Genomic DNA, 22151 nt, shown 5'->3' with positions numbered 1-22151 from the left:
TATAAGCCTAGGAATTTGCCCCCATTATTTCTGGTAATTAGAGTGTTGTCAATCTTGATGTTAATTTGTGCATCTCCTGCTCTGCTACCAAACATAATATAGCAGGTTTTGTCAGTGTTAAGCGTAAGTTTATTGGCTGTCATCCAAGTCGATATTTTGATCAGCTCCTCATTCACAATGGTGTTGAGGGTGGCAAGATTAGGGTGAGAGATGACATAAGTCGTGTCGTCAGCAAAGAGAATGGGTTTCAGGTGTTGGGATACGTTTGGAAGGTCATTGATGTATATGAGGAAGAGCAGGGGACCAAGGACACTTCCCTGCGGAACTCCAGTATCAATTGGCCGTGTTGCTGATGCTGTGTCTTTAATGGTGACATACTGATACCTATTAGTAATGTAAGACTTGAAATAAGCAAGTGCATGGCCTCTTATACCGTAATGATCAAGTTTGTGGAGTAGGATGTCGTGGTCTACTGTGTCAAAAGCTTTTCTTAGGTCAATAAAAATTCCTAGTGGATATTCCTTATTTTCCAATGCTGTGTACAGCAGATCTAGCATTTTTATGATTGCATCATTAGTGCTTTTATTTTTCCTGAATCCAAATTGGCAGGGGTTGAGTATGTTTTGAGCCGTTATAAATGAATACAGTCTCCTGTGCACGAGTTTCTCAAAGATTTTGGATAGCAATGGTAAGTTAGATATTGGCCTATAGTTGTTTAAGTCTGTAGGGTCACCACCTTTATGTATTGGTGTAACCCTTGCCATCTTGAGTAGTTTCGGGAAGGTGCTAGTCTCTAGTGACTTGTTAAAAAGTAATGAAATAGCATGCGAAAGGACATGGGCCGCTCGCTTGTACAGTAATGGTGGGACATGAGACAGATTCCCCGAGTTATTTTTAAGTGACTTTATAATCTCAGTGACTTCCATGGGCTCAGTTGGTGCAAGATAGAAGGAATTAGGGAAATTCTCATCTAGGTAGTCCCCGGCATGGGCATTGGTATGTGGGATTTTACTGGCGAGATTAGATCCTATGGTTGAGAAGAAGTCGTTTATCTTGTTAGCTGTGTCAGTGGGATGTAGTGGTGTTTCATTAGGTTTAGTTAGGACAATATTCTTGGTTTTTCTCAGTTTGTGGGTCCCTAGAATCTGAGAGAGTGTTTTCCAGGTCTTTTTTATATCTCCTCTAGTGTCTGTGAATCTACTGGAGTAGTATAGTTGTTTGGCTTTCTTTATTACTTTGGTGAGAGCTGATGAATAGTGTTTAAGAATATCTTTGTGTATTAAGCCCTGTCTATATTGCTTTTCATATTGGTGTTTCTTGTCAGTGGATTTCAGAATGGTGCTGGTTAGCCATGGGCAACCAAGCCGTTTGTTTGTGATCTGTTTTGTTTTTATAGGACAATGTTTGTTGTATAGTCTAAGTAATTTGTTAAGAAAAATGTCTGTCCAGTCATCAATACCATTGGCCTTGGAGAATTCTGTAGGCCAGTCAACAGTCTCTAGGTCAGCTGTGAACTTCCTTACTGAGGCCTCGTCATGGAGTCTAAATGAGACTTTGTTGTATTCAAGTGGTGGTTTACTAATGTTTGTCAGGAGGAAGGTAGGGTAGTGGTCTGTAGTGCTATCTGTGATTATCCCTGATTTAAGGGGGGCTAGTATATTGGTCCATATGTGGTCTATTATGGTTGCACTTGTCTCAGTGAGCCTGGTTGGTTTAGTTATTGTTGGTATGAGAAGTGTGTTGTTCACATTGTTGATGAAGTCAGTTACAGGCTGATCATCTAGTAAGCCAAGGTTGATGTTGAAGTCTCCAGCTAAGAGAAGGTGGTGCTTATTCATTTGTCTGTTTGTTATTAGTGACTAATTTCTCACTGAAATTTGGGATGTTTGTGTGAGGTATCCGGTAAATGGCACCGATTGTTATAGGCGTCTTAAGGTTTTTTACAGTAAAATTAGCAATAATGTATTCCCCATATTCATCACTAAAGCAAGTGGTGCTAAGACAAGATAATTGGTTAGAGTAATAGATTGCAGTACCACCCCCAACTTGGTTTGGTCTGCAGTTGTGAATTGCTGTGTATCCTGGTAGAGGGTAGATATCTATTGTGTCCTGCTTAAGCCAGGTCTCAGTAAGAATAATGCAGGAGAAGGGTGTCTTTAGTGATTCAAGGAGTGCTAAGAGGTCATCATAGTGTTTGCTTAAGGACCTGATGTTGTAGTTAAGTACTGATAGACTTTTAGCATTGTTTAGGATAGTGCTGGCTTGTGATGCTGTGTAATAAAGGCAGTTACTTTCCAATAGGTTTTGATTGGGTGTCAGATTATGGAGGTTTAGATCAGGGTCAACGTGATCAATCATCTTCTAGGTTTAAATTATGGTTATTTATATCCTGAGTTGTGTGTTGAGTTCTAGTACTGATATCTGTAGTGGTAGGAAGTTTGGACAAGTATATAGCTAGAGTATTTTGGTCATGTAGAGTATAGTCACTACTACACATAATGAAGTTGATGTTGTCTATGTGTTGTGCTGGAATGAACTAAAGTACAACTAGGTATAAACTAGTAATATAAAAATACAAATTAAAAATAGAACAAGACTCTCACTTGTAATTGCACTAAGGTTTAATAATGACTTTTGTGGAGTCTATGTTTTGAGCTAGAATGAGCTATAGTACAATAGGTTTAATCTAATAATATAAAAATACAAATTAAAAATAGCACTAATCTCTCACTAGTAATTGCACTATGGTCTAATATAGTGAATTTGGTATTGACTATGTATTGAGTTAGAATGAGCTATGGTACAACTTAATTTAATCTAATAATGTAAAAATACAAATTAAAAGTAGCACCCGTCTCTCACTAGTAATTGCACTATGGTCTAATATAGTGAATTTGGCATTGACTATGTATTGAGCTAGAAATAGCTATAGTATAACTAGGTTTAGTCTAATAATATAAAAATACAAATTACAAATAGCACCAGTCTCTCACTAGTAATTGCACTATGGTCTAGTATAGTGAATTTGGTATTAGACTATGTATTGAGCTAGAATGACCTAGAGTAAAACTGTGATTAATCTAATAATATAATAAAGGCACAAGACTCTCAATTGTAATTGCACTAAGGTCTTATATAAGTTGTTTACAAGAATTAGTGTATAATTAGATTTAAATTGACAGGATAAAATACAAAAATTATGGTAGCAAAAGAATAATAAAAAAAATGATAAAAATAAAAATGGCAATGACTTGGTTATAATATGCTAGTAAGATGGTAGACAGGATAATATAAAAGTTCTAGTTGAAAATACTAGTTTAAAAAAGTATGGAATAAAAATGGTCAATAAAAGAAGTTTACAATAAGTTTGATCAATATAGTTTAAAGTAAAATTGGGCAATAATAGGGATTTAGAATAAAATTGGGCAATTGAGTATTTTTTAAAGTGAGGTAGAATTATTGAAGACAAGTCATGGTTAGTTTGTAATAAAATAAGATGGAACAGTGATGTGGTAAGTTGTAAAAAAGGAGATAGATTCTGTAGATATTAAACACAATTAAGACTATGAGGTAGAATGGTCGTTGAATACAACAATGACAATCAAAAGTAGTTGGGGTATTAGAATTTTAGGGGGGCACAAATTTATGACAATATAACACTAACTTGTTTGCAGACAATATTAGGAGAAAAACGTTCGTGTAGCTCATATGTATAACCAGAAGAAGATGTCGGGTACTTTTTCTAGCCCTGTCGAGGAATATAGAAATGTTGTAGGGGAGATTATCTTTGTGGATGTTCGACTGCAGCCATCTCTCTGCCACGGACGAGCCTTGGAGGTCAGTATTATAATAATAATCTTTGTTTCTACAAGTATATGTACAAGATGTACAGGCTTAGCTGACATCAGTGACATACTGCTATGTAGAAAGCTCTTTGATAAGCAGAGCATTTTGGGCAAATTAGTTCAATTTTGTCCCCAGGATGCGACCCACACCAATTGACTAACACCCAGGTACCTATTTACTGATAGGTGAACATGGGCAGCAGGTGCCTTAAGGAAACACGCCCTAATGTTTCCACCCATATCAAGGATCTCAAGTGTATGAGCTACGAGATACCAAGGGTGAAGTTTTTTTTTTTATTCATTTATAATTAATATTCTACTGTACATCTATGAAATAATTACTATCCTACTGTACTACTATGATACACTTCTTAGTGTTAAGTAGACTGTAAGCCAATAATGTTAAGTTGGCCCATAATGTCTAGGCATAATAGAGGCTCTCTTTGCATTGCAACCCACTATTGTATACAAAATCTCAATGTACTGTTTGCAAAGACATAAAATAAATAAATAAATGAATAAATAACTGAAGAAATTAAAACCATGCCACTTTGGATCAAAACCTCTCAAATGAGGTTCCTTTCTGCTGATGAGGGATTTTGGATTAAAGGAATTAAACCTCTCCCTTTCCTTGGATGCTGTATGACTCGGGTTTATTGCTTAATTTAATTATTTTATTATCATATCCCTTTCTTTGGATCATACCTGATTGCCTCCCATTCCCCAGGTGCTGTATGACCCTTTCTGATTTAGTGCTCCTAAATAATAATAATAATAATAATAATGAAGTTCAGTACAGTGGAACCTGAAATATCGAACTTAATCCATTCCAGGAGCCAGTTCTAAATTCGAAAAATCTGAAAAGCAAAGCAATATTCCCATAAGAAATAATGGAAATACAATTAATCCATTCCAGAAACCCAAAAATATTCACAAAAAAATGCATTTTATAGTGGTTAATTATAGTTTTACATACACACAACAAATATAGTGTTCAATTATGTATTAATAGATTTAAATAAACATAAAATAATATTTTACTTACCTTTACTGAAGATTGGTGATGGCATCTGGAAGATAGGGAGGAGGAGAGAGGGAGTTGGGGTTAGTGTTTGGAAGGGGAATCCCCCTCCATAAGGACTTTAGGTATCAAAGTCCTCTCTGGGGTTACTTCCCTTCTCTGTCTTTTAATGCCACTAGGACCAGCTTGAGAGTCACTGGACCCCTGTCTCACAAAATAACTGTCCACAGTCCTCTGTTTCTGGTGCCTCTTTAAGATTTCCCTAAAATGGGACGTGGTTCTGTCACTGAACTTGTTGCAAAGATGGCTTGTTTCAGCTTGCTCAGGGTGGTACTTCTCCACAAACATTTGGACATCATTCCACTTGGCGCAAATCTCCTTAATCTTTGAATTGGCATGCAGCTTCCTTGCCTTTTCACAAATAATCGTATCTAAAACACTATCACCTGCCATCTCTTTATTCTTGATCCACACCAGCAACAACTTCTAAACTTGATTGATTATCTGTGATCTTTTTTTGGTTAGCATATTAACACTTTTCGCAACATCAGCTTCCTTGATTTGTTCTTTCTTTGCCAGGATAGAACCGATGGTCGACTTGTTTTTCTCATACATCTTGGCAAACTCAACAAGTTTTACACCACTCTCATACTTCTGTATTATTTCCTTCTTCACATCCATGGTGTTTCTCACTTTCTTTACCACAGGGGTACCACTATCAAGTTTCTTTGGGCCCATGGTAGCTTATTTCACAGTCCCACAAGCACTAAACACAATGAAATAATCGTAAAGTGTTTGAATGAGAGTGCAGGTTAGTGTTCACTCAAGCATTAACAAAACCAGACTGGCTCATGGCGGCGGCGCAGAGACGCAGACAGAGCGGGCTGCTGGACGGGTCCGGTACCCGGCGGTTCGAAAATAGGGACGAGTTTGATAATAGGGACAAAGTTGGTTCGAAAAAAGCGGTCGATTTTTGAAGAGTTCAATAAGTGATATGTTCGAATTTTGAGGTTTCACTGTGTATAGTGTACTACAGTTCTAATTTTCAAGTGCCAATCCAGGCACTATGACCTTACAGGTTTAACACTGCCAATAATATGTAATACCAGTGCCACTTCTTCACTGGCATTAAGTCAAATTTCTCACACCTGGCCCTCACCATGATTAATTTTTACTTATGGTAGGTAAAAATGCAGTTCTTTTATGTTTTAAAAGTAATTTCCCGAAAGTTGTCTAGAAGTAAGCATAAATTAGGAATATTAATTGGTCAAGCCAGTAAAGAAAAACATAGATAAGATAAGTTGTATTAGGCTATGTGAGGTTTTATTAGTTTGTAATAAATAGAATAAAAATTATTTGCCATAATCAAGTACTGTAACTTTAATTTTTTTTTATCCTAGAATAATTCAACCAAGTTGTATAATGTGATTTGTTTCCATTTGGTTACCCCAAGGATGTAATCCATAATAGCACAATTTTTTTAGCGTAAAATAATTAAACAAATCTAAATAATGTGATCTATTTTCGTTTTGGTCTCATTAGGATATTACCCAAATTAGCAGAACCAGGTACCTATTTTACTTAAAGTTGAACATGAGAAGCAGGTGTAAGGAGCCTTTCCCTTATGTCTCACCTCACGTGAGCACATAATCTGGGTCTTTATGGCTGTGAGCCATGTACGTACTCTGTTGCAGCTACAGGTCTCCTAACATATTTTTATATGCTGTGGAATGTATACTGTTTGTTTGCCAGTTTGCCAAAGGAGCTACCAGTTATTTAACCTCATAATTAAGCTGCCAATGACATAAATTTATCCTGACTGGGAAAATGCCATTGATGTATACATACACCAAAATTCTATAGCCTACAAAATGGTGCTTTTCAGCCTGATAAAACCTACATCAGAGAAGACAGGTCTGGCCCTGGTGTGTGTAGTATAAAAAAATTGTGTTGTGTGCAGACCATCGTAGGAGCCAGAAAATGCCATTTCCTTACTATTATTGAAAAGTAAATTGAAATATCATACTATAAGAAAACAGGAATAAATCAGCTTTAAACCTTCATATCTTCATCAGTAATACTCAGATTTTACTCATTCTTTTCTTATTACATTTCTAAAATAAGGGGATAAATTTTGGTAGGACCATTATTTTTTTTAAATTAGTGGCACTAATGGTACTTGTATTTTATACCCTGCAGCAGATTAAGGGTTAAGGTTAATCTCTCTCATGACCCCTGTGAGGGGCCACTATCCACTATTTAAAAAATGATTATGTAAAGGATTGGATCACTTTAAATCTGCTACCCCACAAAGATAGGTTTATATGAAAATGAAGACACTGTCACTCATTTAATCACTGTCTTGCCAGAAGAGTGCTGACATCACAGTTCAAATGGCTCTCTAAACTGCAACATCCCCACTCCTTCAGAGTGCAGGCAATATGCAGTAACTGGTTTCTCTGAATCCCTTCATAAATGTTTCTTCTGCTCACACTCCAAGAGACATAAAGTTGTAAAAATTGCTGACCTCCACTCCTATCATGCTCACACAGGCTTGTTAGATGTTCAACACTTAGCACTCGAGACCTCCTTTATCCTCTCCCTTTACCCTCTCACTTCAACCTTTTCTGGCACAACCACTACCCCTTTTCTCATTATTTCAGATTTATGCACCCTACTAGTCATTCTATTTTGCTCCATCCTCTGCAAATGTCCAAAACTTCCTCACTCTTCTGATTAATATTTTTGGTAACCCTTCACCTTCTAATCTCCATGCTCCAAGTTCTCTACATAATATTAACACTACACATTTCCCTCATACACAACATCTCCACCAGGTGCAACAGTATAATGAACACTAGTCAGTAAATAGGTCAAACTCACATGGCAAAAAGCAAAATAGAAAATGAGTATGCCTCAAAGGAAGTTTCTTGATGCTGGTGAGGAGCCCTTGATCCAAGGAATTGGACATGATCTCAGCTTCTTTCAATCAAATCTGATTGCCTCCTGTGGGTATTTTTTGTATTGATAAATACATTGAATACCATGAAAAGGCACTTATCTTATTGGTTTACAGTTCAGGACCCTAGCAGCTGCAGGTCTGGGGATCTCTTTCAGTGTTGGATATCTGTATCCCATGGGGCTGTGTGGATGGTGATTACAAATAGGGTTAATACATGCCCTGTTGACATATAATTCCAATATGTCAGGTATGTCACTTGTAAGTCAGAGGTAGCCCTTACCTGTGTTGAGCTTCACATTGCTGATGTATATGTCACACTGAGGCTCTTTTTCAGCAGTTTTAAGTCAAAATATATATGCCACTCTTCTATTTTATTTTTCCATGTGATTTTGTGTTATGCTAAAGAAAATATACCTGTCTATTCTCACTTGTTTCAGTCAAACAAGACTGGATTAGTACAGGACTGTAATGGTGTAGTTTATTTTTTACTCACTAACAAACATTTTGTCATGATAAATATTTTGTGTGCTGCATGCCCATAAAGGACTGTTCAAGATTTTAGGAAAGATTTACTTAAATGTTTTCCTGGATGATACAGTGGCCGCAAAAAAAAATCTATACACTAGATTTTGGTGTATACATTTCAATTGAGTTTCCACCATAAGAAAAGTGGGCGGAGCTTGTGATGGCTTAGTGTACTGGAGCCCATCTTGCTCCAATGTTCCCCACCACCCCACATGTCAGTGCTCTTCCAGAGCTCGATGAGGAAGGAGGATTGCTACGTTGTTACTTATTACCCATTTTTTCACTCAACCACGAACTCTGCTCCAAGTGGTCAGAATGGGTCAAATAAACTTTCAATTGTAGAGAAGACTCATGCACTCACCCTATTAGAGCAAGGCATGTCTGTGATATCCATAGGCGCAGACCTGAAGGTGACTAGGATGGTAAATTACAACCTCAAGAAAGCAGCTGTCTCACTCCCACCTGGCACCGTACCACCTAGGAAAGTGGGATTTGGGGCCCCCAAAATGACTTCTCTTCGCACAGACAAGATCCTGAGGAGAGAAGTGTTATCAGGTCCTGCCATAACAGCCACAGACCTCATGAAAAAGCATCCTGCACTTCTGAAAGACGTCTCAGTGCGAACCATTCAGCACTGACTGCAAAAGGACCTAAAAATGCCTGCTCGATGTGCTGCCAAGAAGCCCATGCTAATTGAAACCATGAAGAAGAAGAAACGGCTTCAGTTCTGCAAAAAGTACAAGGATTGGACCTCAGACAAGTGGCAGAAGGTGATGTTCAGCAATGAGAGTACCTTCAGGCTCGTCAGGATTGGCTCTAAGACTGCCCGTAATCCCAGTGGTGTGTCCTGTTATGACCTGTGGTATGCCGTGAAGACAGTGAAGAACCCCGACAGCGTTATGGTCTGGGGTGCTTTTAGTAGTTATAAGGTCAGAGGTGGACTATATTTTCTTCCTAAGAACATTACGATGAAGGGAAGTAATTATATCGAGGTGTTAAGGGGCCACATGCTGACATTTTGGAACATTCACAAGTGTGATGTTTTTATTCATGATCGTGCTCCTGCCCATAAGTCAAAACGAGTGAAAAAGTTCCTCGACGACAATAATATTAGTGTTTTGGAGTGGTCAGGCACTTTCCCTGACTTAAATCCTATCGAGAATGCCTGGCATATGATGAAAAATGAAATTGCAAAAGCTCGACCCACCAACATCACGGACCTGCAGGAGGCACTGAAGAAGCTTTGGATCAACATAGATGCCTCCTTCTTCTCCACCCTTGCCACTTTGATGCCCAGGCGACTTCAGATGGTGATAAAGAACATTGGTAACATGACTAAGTGCTAGTTGGATGCTAAAAAGTGAAAATAAAATACATGTGCATACATTAAGTTGCATTTTTTCATTTTATTGTCCAAAAATTGTTAATGTATAGATTTTTTTTGCGGCCACTGTATGTATGTACTTTCCTCCATAAAGTAGAATATATTTTAAAATTGAAATTCTTGAGTTCCATTTGCAGAATATGACTGCAGAAGCTGGGTAGGACTCTCTTCATTAATCAGTTTCTGTGGTGCTTAAAGAGATCCTTACTTGACCTTTCCTACCCTATTGTAACTTATTATGACTATGAAATTAATAACTTTTCTCACAGTAAGTGAAAATTTTATTTTTTAAAAATTCAACACGCTTCTCTGAAGTCACTTTCCAGTAAGGAATAATGTTCAGTCAAAATATGAATATAAAATGCCTCAACCCTGTTGGAAATTTAAATAAAAAAAAGGCAAGGAAAATTTTGCTTCATATCTTCATTTAATAAAGTAACAGCCGTGAACCAAAACTTCAGACATTTTAAATGATATCTTAATATATTTTTCAATATTAAGTGATGTTTAATTCCCATTATCAAGGATATTGCTTGGAGTTTATAGTTGCCCTGTATTTGATTAATGCTTATTGAGGCAATATTTTATCCATCAGGTTTGCGTGAGTGGTAAACACATTCAGCTCATACCATGGCTTGGGTATACAAGTATTTTGGCAGTGATTGCCTTCATGAGAGGGGGCAGGCGCAGTTATGTAAACAAACCAGGGGAAGGTAAGTTTTGTAAACAAACGAAGTGTACACGTCTGGTTTGTGTACAAGTTACATTGTGTACAGGTTGTCTCTACATTGATACGGTAGAATTAATAAAGAAGAACACTCCCATCACAAAGTTACACACGCTTCACTTAGCATGGCTTGTCACAGTTGTCATCATACAGCTGGTAACTTTTCTTTATAGGATTCATGGAAAAGTTGTTTCAGGTTAGTTTTTGCATAGTATGTTTATAAGATGATGAAGTACAGTACATGTATATAACTAAATGTGGAATACTTTAAAATGGATTACCAAGATGATGTATATTTTTTGCACAAATTTTATATTTTATGTAAATGGTGCAAGTCACAGGAAAGAAAATCTTAACCATAAAAGATGGGAAAATGAGTCTCTGTTTTTCTTCTTGCAACTGATGCCATATAATCTGTTGTATAATTATTTACATTGGTACATTAAACAAGTAATGAATGTAGAGTAGCTACATCCTTGTGGCATGTTAAACTGATGTTCACAATAATATTATAATGATAGTGTATTACAGTATATCACACTGAACCTCACTAGTTTCTCTTTTTTTTTTTTTGGAGGGGGGGAGGAGGGAGGAAAGGATGAATTCATTTCAGTCTACATACATCCATTCATGTCAAGTTATTATATTATACTTCAAAACTGTTTTCTTTCTTCATCATCAATTCTTGTCTCATATAGTATGTGAAATCTTTCTTGGCCAGTTTCACATCTCCCTGAAACTTCCTAATGCTTGTTTTAAGCCCTCTTCTAATAAAACATTTATTGTGCATCCTTAAAAACCTTTCTTACATTTTTTTTTATTGCAGATAGCATTTTGTAGATAATAATTAGTACAAATATATATTAAAGGTTATTTATTTAAAATTTTCAGAGACATTGCTGCTTATGGCAGGTACTGGCGTACAAACCACTGCAACCTTTTATACAGGGAAACAGCGCATGCGCTTTATCCCCTGGAAGAATGTAATTGATGTTATTATTGCCGAAACTATATCATTGGTAAGAACAGTACAGTATATGTATATGTACTTGTTTCACTTGACATTTAATGTTTTCTGATTTATACTGCAGGAGAAATGAATTATCCTTTGCTTTATTACGCTTATATTTAGAATGGCATGTACATGCTGAAAATGTCAGCCTTTGCTTGACATGGATTTTGTTGGTCACTGTGCTGTGTCATTAACTAATTTGCTTATTAAGACATCAGTTAACAGTAAATATTTTTTTAATCTCATTCACTTCATATTTTTTAAACTACTGTATTATCAGGCACAATCTATCTATTTTTTTTTTAACATGTCAGCCATTTTCCACCAAGGCAGGGTGACCCAAAAAGAAAGAAAAACACACATAAAGAAAGAAAAAACTTTCATCATCATCTCATATCTGGGTGCCTCTGCTCCCAGATATGAGAGTTCAAATGTCCCTCCAAACTGCCAATATCCCTAACCCCTCTTTTAAAGTGCAGGCATTATACGTCCCATTTCCAGGAGTCAAGTCCGGCTAACCAGTTTCCCTGAATCACTCACAAAATATTACCCTGCTCACACTCCAACAGCTCGTCAGGTCCCAAAAACCATTTATCTCCATTCACTCCTATCTAACATGCTCACACATGTTTGCTGGAAGTCCAAGCCCCTCGCCCACAAAACCTCCTTTACCCCCTCCCTCTATCCCTCTATCTATACATATATATTATATTTTAATTAGCATTTGGGTTGGGAACATTCAGTTTTTAAAATACACCAGCAAATTACACTAGTCAACAAAATTTAACTTTTTATCTAGTTCAGAAATCAAATTGGTTGCTTTAAAATAACTTTATGTGCCTGATCATGAATCTGACTTGTTTAGTCTCTGTCGTGTAAGGTTTTTTGAAATCTTATGATCATTATCCTGACTTAAATATTTAAGGTTGAAAATTCATATAGGTATTATATTATGCACAGATATTAAGTGTGGTGAATGCAGTAACCAAAAATAATCTTTGTTAATGTAAATTCATTGTTTGTATGCATATATGCACTGTAGCAAAAATAACAGAAATTTCTATGGTCATACAAGCATTTTTACATCACAGTTCACACTTTTCAGACTTTTTTGCTTGTGTTCAGTATTGTGTTCTTGCACCAGTGTGTAGCAATAGTCAGTCATCCAATAGTCAGGTTTCCCTGATAGCTCTTATCTAGGATGGCTCTCTCTCACAGAAACTGTAGATGTTAACAAACCATACCCCCGGCCGGGATTGAACCCGCGGTCATAGAGTCTCAAAACTCCAGCCCGTCGCGTTAGCCACTAGACCAGCTAGCCACAATAAGATTCATCCAACTAGGTATATTTCTACACCATAGGAAGGTTAGCACAGGCACCTCTGTGACCACAAATGCAAGTTTTTACAGACGAATCTCCAGCTAGTGTGGCCGTGACGAACTCTAGCTCAAGTCTCTTCACTGCCGTCAACATGACTCAAGAAATCGTAATGACACGATTGTGGCTAGCTGGTCTAGTGGCTAACGCGACGGGCTGGAGTTTTGAGACTCTATGACCGCGGGTTCAATCCCGGCCGGGGGTATGGTTTGTTTGCAATCGTGTCATTACAATTTCTTGAGTCAACTGTAGATGTTGTAGCAAAACTAAATTCAGAGTTGAATTCAGCATCCCAAAATTAGTTGGAAACATGCCTTTAAATATGAAATGAAGCCATTATTGGCCAGTTATTGATGTCTGATAATTGTAAAAGTTTTGCACTTTTTATAATAAAAATAATAAAGATGATAGAGATTAATTAAATTGTAATAAGAGAAATTGGGTTAAATTAGTGGAGTTTTAAGGTCCAAAAACAAAAAGCAATAGAGGGTAGTACAACAGTAAATATTTTATACAAGGAAAATTTAAGAGAACACTCGCTAATAAATTAGCTTAGTAACATAATTAACTGCGTATTAAGATTTTAATACCCATTGCAGTCCTGATCAGTCTTGATTTTCTTTGCTGTATTTAACACAAGTTGAGGATAAGTCAATTTTTTTTTTCCAGTTTTATATTGGGATGGGTCATCCATTCTTTCACAGTTAGCAGGTCTTTCCTTCTCCCCATTTCCCCCACACCCTATTAAAAAAAATACGTATATATATTCCAGTTCTGGGAACCCTCTGCTTATTTATTCTTACCTTGCAATACCTCTTGTAACATCAAAGGAGTATTATATATTCCAGCTGAGACACAACCTTAAAAGTTTATACACAAGAATATTTTTTTTTTATTTTTTTTATTATCACACTGGCCGATTCCCACCAAGGCAGGGTGGCCCGAAAAAGAAAAACTTTCACCATCATTCACTCCATCACTGTCTTGCCAGAAGGGTGCTTTACACTACAGTTTTTAAACTGCAACATTAACACCCCTCCTTCAGAGTGCAGGCACTGTACTTCCCATCTCCAGGACTCAAGTCCGGCCTGCCGGTTTCCCTGAATCCCTTCATAAATGTTACTTTGCTCACACTCCAACAGCACGTCAAGTATTAAAAACCATTTGTCTCCATTCACTCCTATCAAACACGCTCACGCATGCCTGCTGGAAGTCCAAGCCCCTCGCACACAAAACCTCCTTTACCCCCTCCCTCCAACCCTTCCTAGGCCGACCCCTACCCCGCCTTCCTTCCACTACAGACTGATACACTCTTGAAGTCATTCTGTTTCGCTCCATTCTCTCTACATGTCCGAACCACCTCAACAACCCTTCCTCAGCCCTGTGGACAACAGTTTTGGTAATCCCACACCTCCTCCTAACTTCCAAACTACGAATTCTCTGCATTATATTCACACCACACATTGCCCTCAAACATGACATCTCCACTGCCTCCAGCCTTCTCCTCGCTGCAACATTCATCACCCACGCTTCACACCCATATAAGAGCGTTGGTAAAACTATACTCTCATACATTCCCCTCTTTGCCTCCAAGGACAAAGTTCTTTGTCTCCACAGACTCCTAAGTGCACCACTCACTCTTTTTCCCTCATCAATTCTATGATTCACCTCATCTTTCATAGACCCATCCGCTGACACGTCCACTCCCAAATATCTGAATACGTTCACCTCCTCCATACTCTCTCCCTCCAATCTGATATTCAATCTTTCATCACCTAATCTTTTTGTTATCCTCATAACCTTACTCTTTCCTGTATTCACCTTTAATTTTCTTCTTTTGCACACCCTACCAAATTCATCCACCAATCTCTGCAGCTTCTCTTCAGAATCTCCCAAGAGCACAGTGTCATCAGCAAAGAGCAGCTGTGACAACTCCCACTTTGTGTGTGATTCTTTATCTTTTAACTCCACGCCTCTTGCCAAGACCCTCGCATTTACTTCTCTTACAACCCCATCTATAAATATATTAAACAACCACGGTGACATCACACATCCTTGTCTAAGGCCTACTTTTACTGGGAAAAAATTTCCCTCTTTCCTACATACTCTAACTTGAGCCTCACTATCCTCGTAAAAACTCTTCACTGCTTTCAGTAACCTACCTCCTACACCATACACTTGCAACATCTGCCACATTGCCCCCCTATCCACCCTGTCATACGCCTTTTCCAAATCCATAAATGCCACAAAGACCTCTTTAGCCTTATCTAAATACTGTTCACTTATATGTTTCACTGTAAACACCTGGTCCACACACCCCCTACCTTTCCTAAAGCCTCCTTGTTCATCTGCTATCCTATTCTCCGTCTTACTCTTAATTCTCTCAATTATAACTCCACCATACACCTTACCAGGTACACTCAACAGACTTATCCCCCTATAATTTTTGCACTCTCTTTTATCCCCTTTGCCTTTATACAAAGGAACTATGCATGCTCTCTGCCAATCCCTAGGTACCTTACCCTCTTCCATACATTTATTAAATAATTGCACCAACCACTCTCATATAATTTTACATTCACTCTCCAAGGTGCTGGTCTGTACAGCTGTTACTTTATTTATGGGAATATGAATGGGAATATGAATATGAATGTCACATTTGCTGTTTTACACTCAGTGGCCACTTAATCAGGTACAACTGCACCTGCTTATTAATGCAAATATCTAATCACCTAATCACACGGTAGCACCTCAATTCCTAAAAGCATGCAGACATAGTAAAGACGTTCGGTTGTTCTCCAGACTAAATATCAGAATAGGGCAGTAATATGATAAAGGTGACTTTGACCGTGGAATGATTGTTGGTGCTAGATGGGGTAGTTTGAGTATCACAGAAACTGCTGCTGCTCTTGGGATTTTCATGTACAACAGTCTCTTAGAGTTTACAGAGAATGGTGTGAAAAACACAAAACATCCAGTGGGCAGCAGTTCAGTGGGCAAAAACATCTTGTTAATGAGAATACAGAGGAGAATGGCCAGACTGGTTGAAGCTGACAGGAAGGCGACAATAACTCTCATAACCATGCATCACAACAGTGGTATGTAGAAGAGCATCCCTGAATGCACAACACATCAAACCTTGAAGTGGATGGGTACAACAGCAGACCACACTCAAGTTCCACTCCTGTCAGCTAAAAACAGGAAACTGAGGCTACAGTGGGCACAGGCTCACCAAAACTGAACAAACCCCATAATACCTGTTGAGCATCGTTTAAATACCATAGTTTACCTAAGTGTTGCTGATGACCATGTGCATCCCTCTATGGGGTTGCATAGTCTACCCATCTTTCAGTGGCCACTTCCAGCAGGATAATGCATCATCTCATAAAGCACATGTCATCTCAAGCTGGTTCCATGAACATGACTATGAGTTCAGTGTACTATGATGGCCTCCACAGTCACCAGACTGGTGGAATGGGAGATTTGCAGCATGGTTGCAGCTGACAAATCTGCAGGAATTATTTGATGCTATCATGTCAGCATGGATCAGAATGTCTAAGGACCTTGTTGAAGGTTTTGTCAGTGTTAAGTAGAAGTTTATTGGCAGTCATCCAGGATGATATTTTTATTATCTCTTCATTAACAATAGGCAAGATTTAGGGTGGGAGATGACATAAGTCGCATGGTCACAATACAAGGCACAAAGCACTCTTTGACAGCCCTCGTGTCAGTCTCACACTTTGCAGAAATGCAATGCACATAAAGGGCCCGAAGATCTGGAATTCACTACCTGAACCTGTAAAAGATCCCCTGATTGCATACACAGTTAGGGCTATGCTTAAAAATTGTCTCTTCTCTCATCTCTAATCAGTTTGAAGCAATTCTCCCAAATATTATATGACCTTTAGTCTGTTAAAACATCTGCTGATCTATAAAATAGTACTGTTCAAACCATTATTTGTAATATTGTTATTTATTATATGCAACTTCAAGATTATTATTCTTATAAATCTCCATCTTCGACTACCTCGCATTAGTTATTTTTTTTTATTAACACTGGCCAATTCCCACCAAGGCAGGGTGGCCCGAAAAAGAAAAACTTTCACCATCATTCACTCCATCACTGTCTTGCCAGAAAGGTGTTTTACACTACAGTTTTTAAACTGCAACATTAACACCCCTCCTTCAGAGTGCAGGCACTGTACTTCCCATCTCCAGGACTCAAGTCTGGCCTGCCGGTTTCCCTGAATCCCTTCATAAATGTTACTTTGCTCACACTCCAACAGCACGCCAAGTATTAAAAACCATTTGTCTCCATTCACTCCTATCAAACACGCTCACGCATGCCCACTGGAAGTCCAAGCCCCTCGCACACAAAACCTCCTTTACCCCCTCCCTCCAACCTTTCCTAGGCTGACCCCTACCCTGCCTTCCTTCTGCTATAGACTGATACACTCTTGAAGTCATTCTGTTTCGCTCCATTCTCTCTACATGTCCGAACCACCTCAACAACCCTTCCTCAGCCCTCTGGACAACAGTTTTGGCAATCCCGCACCTCCTCCTAGCTTCCAAACTACGAATTCTCTGCATTATATTCACACCACACGTTTCCCTCAGACATGACATCTCCACTGCCTCCAGCCTTCCCCTTGCTGCAACATTCATCACCCATGCTTCACACCCATATAAGAGCATTGGTAAAACTATACTCTCATACATTCCCCTCTTTGCCTCCAAGGACAAAGTTCTTTGTCTCCAAAGACTCCTAAGTGCACCGCTCACCCTTTTCCCCTCATCAATTCTATGATTCACCTCATCTTTCATAGACCCATCTGCTGACAAGTCCACTCCCCAATATCTGAAGAAGAAGGAGAAGAGAGGAATGTAGAGGAGAGAGAGAGATTTTGGGAGATTTTAAGTGAATGTATAGGAGCCTTTGAACCAAGTGAGAGAGTAATTATGGTAGGGGATCTGAATGCTAAAGTAGGAGAAACTTTTAGAGAGGGTGTGGTAGGTAAGTTTGGGGTGCCAGGTGTAAATGATAATGGGAGCTCTTTGATTGAACTTCGTATAGAAAGGGATTTAGTTAGAGGTAATACATATTTTAAGAAAAAGAGGATAAATAAGTATACAAGATATGATGTAGGGCGAAATGACAGTAGTTTGTTGGATTATTTATTGGTAGATAAAAGACTGTTGAGTATACTTCAGGATGTACATGTTTATAGAGGGGCCACAGATATATCAGATCACTTTCTAGTTTTAGCTACACTTGAGAGTAAAAGGTAGATGGGATACAAGGAGAATAGAAGCATCAGGGAAGAGAGAGGTGAAGGCTTATAAACTAAAAGAGGAGGCAGTTAGGGTAAGATATAAACAGCTATTGGAGGATAGATGGGCTAATGAGAGCATAGGCAATAGGGTCGAAGAGGTATGGGGTAGGTTTAAAAATGTAGTGTTAGAGTGTTCAGCAGAAGTTTGTGGTTACAAGAAAGTGGGTGCAGGAGGGAAGAAGAGCGATTGGTGGAATGACGATGTAAAGAGAGTAGTAATGGAGAAAAAGTTAGCATATGAGAAGTTTTTACAAAGTAGAAGTGATGCAAGGAGGGAAGAGTATATGGAGAAAAAGAGAGAGGTTAAGAGAGTGGTGAAGCAATGTAAAAAGAGAGCAAATGAGAGAGTGGGTGAGATGTTATCAACAAATTTTGTTGAAAATAAGAAAAGTTTTGGAGTGAGATTAACAAGTTAAGGAAGCCTAGAGAACAAATGGATTTGTCAGTTAAAAATAGGAGAGGAGAGTTATTAAATGGAGAGTTAGAGGTATTGGGAAGATGGAGGGAATATTTTGAGGAATTGTTAAATGTTGATGAAGATAGGGAAGCTGTGATTTCGTGTATAGGGCAAGGAGGAATAACATCTTGTAGGAGTGAGGAAGAGCCAGTTGTGAGTGTGGGGGAAGTTCGTGAGGCAGTAGGTAAAATGAAAGGGGGTAAGGCAGCCGGGATTGATGGGATAAAGATAGAATTGTTAAAGCAGGTGGGGATATAGTTTTGGAGTGGTTGGTGCAATTATTTAATAAATGTATGGAAGAGGGTAAGGTACCTAGGGATTGGCAGAGAGCATGCATAGTTCCTTTGTATAAAGGCAAAGGGGACAAAAGAGAGTGCAAAAATTATAGGGGGATAAGTCTGTTGAGTATTCCTGGTAAAGTGTATGGTAGAGTTATTATTGAAAGAATTAAGAGTAAGATGGAGAATAGGATAGCAGATGAACAAGGAGGCTTTAGGAAAGGTAGAGGGTGTGTGGACCAGGTGTTTACAGTGAAACATATAAGTGAACAGTATTTAGATAAGGCTAAAGAGGTCTTTGTGGCATTTATGGATTTGGAAAAGGCGTATGACATGGTGGATAGGGGGGCAATGTGGCAGATGTTGCAGGTGTATGGTGTAGGAAGTAGGTTACTGAAAGCAGTGAAGAGTTTTTACGAGGATAGTGAGGCTCAAGTTAGAGTATGTAGGAAAGAGGGAAATTATTTCCCAGTAAAAGTAGGCCTTAGACAAGGATGTGTGATGTCACCATGGTTGTTTAATATATTTATAGATGGAGTTGTAAGAGAAGTAAATGCGAGGGTCTTGGCAAGAGGCGTGGAGTTAAAAGATAAAGAATCACACATAAAGTGGGAGTTGTCACAGTTGCTCTTTGCTGATGACACTGTGCTCTTGGGAGATTCTGAAGAGAAGTTGCAGAGATTGGTGGATGAATTTGGTAGGGTGTGCAAAAAAAGAAAATTAAAAGTGAATGCAGGAAAGAGTAAGGTTATGAGGATAACAAAAAGATTAGGTGATGAAAGATTGGATATCAGATTGGACGGAGAGAGTATGGAGGAGGTGAATGTATTCAGATATTTGGGAGTGGACGTGTCAGCGGATGGGTCTATGAAAGATGAGGTGAATCATAGAATTGATGAGGGGAAAAGGGTGAGTGGTGCACTTAGGAGTCTGTGGAGACTAAGAACTTTGTCCTTGGAGGCAAAGAGGGGAATGTATGAGAGTATAGTTTTACCAACGCTCTTATATGGGTGTGAAGCATGGGTGATGAATGTTGCAGCGAGGAGAAGGCTGGAGGCAGTGGAGATGTCATGTCTGAGGGCAATGTGTGGTGTGAATATAATGCAGAGAATTCGTAGTTTGGAAGTTAGGAGGAGGTGCGGGATTACCAAAACTGTTGTCCAGAGGGCTGAGGAAGGGTTGTTGAGGTGGTTCGGACATGTAGAGAGAATGGAGCGAAACAGAATGACTTCAAGAGTGTATCAGTCTGTAGTGGAAGGAAGGCGGGGTAGGGGTCGGCCTAGGAAAGGTTGGAGGGAGGGGGTAAAGGAGGTTTTGTGTGCGAGGGGCTTGGACTTCCAGCAGGCGTGCGTGAGCGTGTTTGATAGGAGTGAATGGAGATGAATGGTTTTTAATACTTGATGTGCTGTTGGAGTGTGAGCAAAGTAACATTTATGAAGGGGTTCAGGGAAACCGGCAGGCCGGACTTGAGTCCTGGAGATGGGAAGTACAGTGCCTGCACTCTGAAGGAGGGGTGTTAATGTTGCAGTTTAAAAACTGTAGTGTAAAGCACCCTTCTGGCAAGACAGTGATGGAGTGAATGATGGTGAAAGTTTTTCTTTTTCGGGCCACCCTGCCTTGGTGGGAATCAGCCAGTGTGTTAATATAAAAAAAAAAAAAAAAAAAATCACCTCCTCCATACTCTCTCCCTCCAATCTGATATCCAATCTTTCATCACCTCGCATTAGCATTAAGATAAAATAAAGATTTATTAAAAAGATAATCATTCTTATCTTGTCTAGTTTTAAGTAGTTTTTAAGTATTAGGATTAGTCTGCCCAAAATGCCCCAGCATGATAGTGGCTTTCTTTGCATTTAACAAATCAAAATTGTAATTACACAATGTAACCTATGCAAAGAAATAAAATCTTTATCTTTTATCTTCAGTATATGCCACAAAGAATATAGGCTGTTCTGGGGGCAGAGGGGGGGCCTTACCCAGGACTAGAAGGGTGTACCAAAATAAGTGGCCATTGAGCATACATACTGTATATAAATCTTATTTCTAATAATACGAATTAGTCTATTCAGGGAAAATGATATTTAAAGTATACAGTAAACCCTTAATATAACAAACTAATAGGGAGGTTGTCCGAGTGTATGTTCAATCAGAATGATGTTAAAAAACAGCAATAAAATGCAGTAAAGTGCTCTACTGCATACCAAATGTAACACTGTACATGCAATCTACATACATACTCTAATAAACATTGAAAATAAAGGTGTTCAAAATACATTTAGCCAATGGATTTTGTCCATAATTTTAAAAGTCCATTATATCAAGGTCTGTTATATTTACTGTATTTAATACTTTACTGTATTTAATATTTATATTTTACAGACTACAAGTCTACAAAATGTGACATATTTAAGGTTTCAATTACTTTGATGTACTTTGCATATACGTACTGTATATGTATTTGTGATGCCGATTCCGAATACTGTACATATATCAATTTTTCTCTATCATGTAAGATTTCTTCACAGCATGATGTAGACCTTTACTTGGTGTATGCATAAAATAATATATTATCACAAAGAATGCACTCCTTTGCTTCATAGGCCAAAAATAGCGCAACAAATTCTTTGTCTTGGATATAACTGTTATGGCTTTCATAATCTTATAAATGTTGCATAACTCTTAACCAGGTCTGAGATTCTAGGCAAGTCTTATTCTAAAATATAGAAAAAAACTTAAATTATCATACCTAATGTGAAGTAATATATAAATTTTTGAATTCATGCATTATACCTATTATTGTGTGTGAATATGTAATGGTATGAACCTCTCTCTCAACAGCAACGAGTTTTGTTTTATATGGCTCTTCTTGTAAGAGGAGAGAAAGCAGTTCAAAATCCAAAACTAATACCTCTCTTTTTGGTAAGTTAAGTTATGAATCTCAACTTCTAGATCAGAATGAGAAAATAGAACAGATTGTATTAAATTAATTAATAGATACCAGCTTAAAGTAAAAAATCCTTGGATGTTGTGAGGTGCTACATTTATATATTTGATTTACACAACTGAAGTGATCTTTATATGTGTATGCTTCTAGACTGTTGTATTCTTAGCACCTCTGCAAAAACAGTGATAATGTGCGAGTGTGGTGAAAGTGTTGAATGATGATGAAAGTATTTTCTTTTTGGGGATTTTCCTTCTTTTTTTTGTGTCACCCTGCCTCGGTGGGAGA

General features: G+C 38.2%; 1 protein-coding gene across 1 annotated transcript; it reads left to right on the top strand.

The window, feature by feature from the left end:
* Positions 1-1566: 1566 nt before the first annotated feature.
* On the top strand, positions 1567-21988 carry LOC128699002 (phosphatidylinositol N-acetylglucosaminyltransferase subunit H). The gene is made up of 5 exons (XM_070090254.1): positions 1567-3837; positions 10333-10431; positions 10570-10660; positions 11356-11483; positions 21761-21988. Exons 1-5 carry the CDS (start codon positions 3709-3711, stop codon positions 21848-21850), a joined length of 537 nt encoding a protein of 178 aa, XP_069946355.1. The 5' UTR covers positions 1567-3708; the 3' UTR covers positions 21851-21988.
* Positions 21989-22151: the final 163 nt, after the last annotated feature.

The sequence above is a fragment of the Cherax quadricarinatus genome, chromosome 31, assembly GCF_038502225.1.
Source record: "Cherax quadricarinatus isolate ZL_2023a chromosome 31, ASM3850222v1, whole genome shotgun sequence".
NCBI classification, from domain to species: Eukaryota; Metazoa; Arthropoda; class Malacostraca; order Decapoda; family Parastacidae; genus Cherax; species Cherax quadricarinatus.
This window is presented reverse-complemented; position numbering and strand designations above follow the sequence as displayed.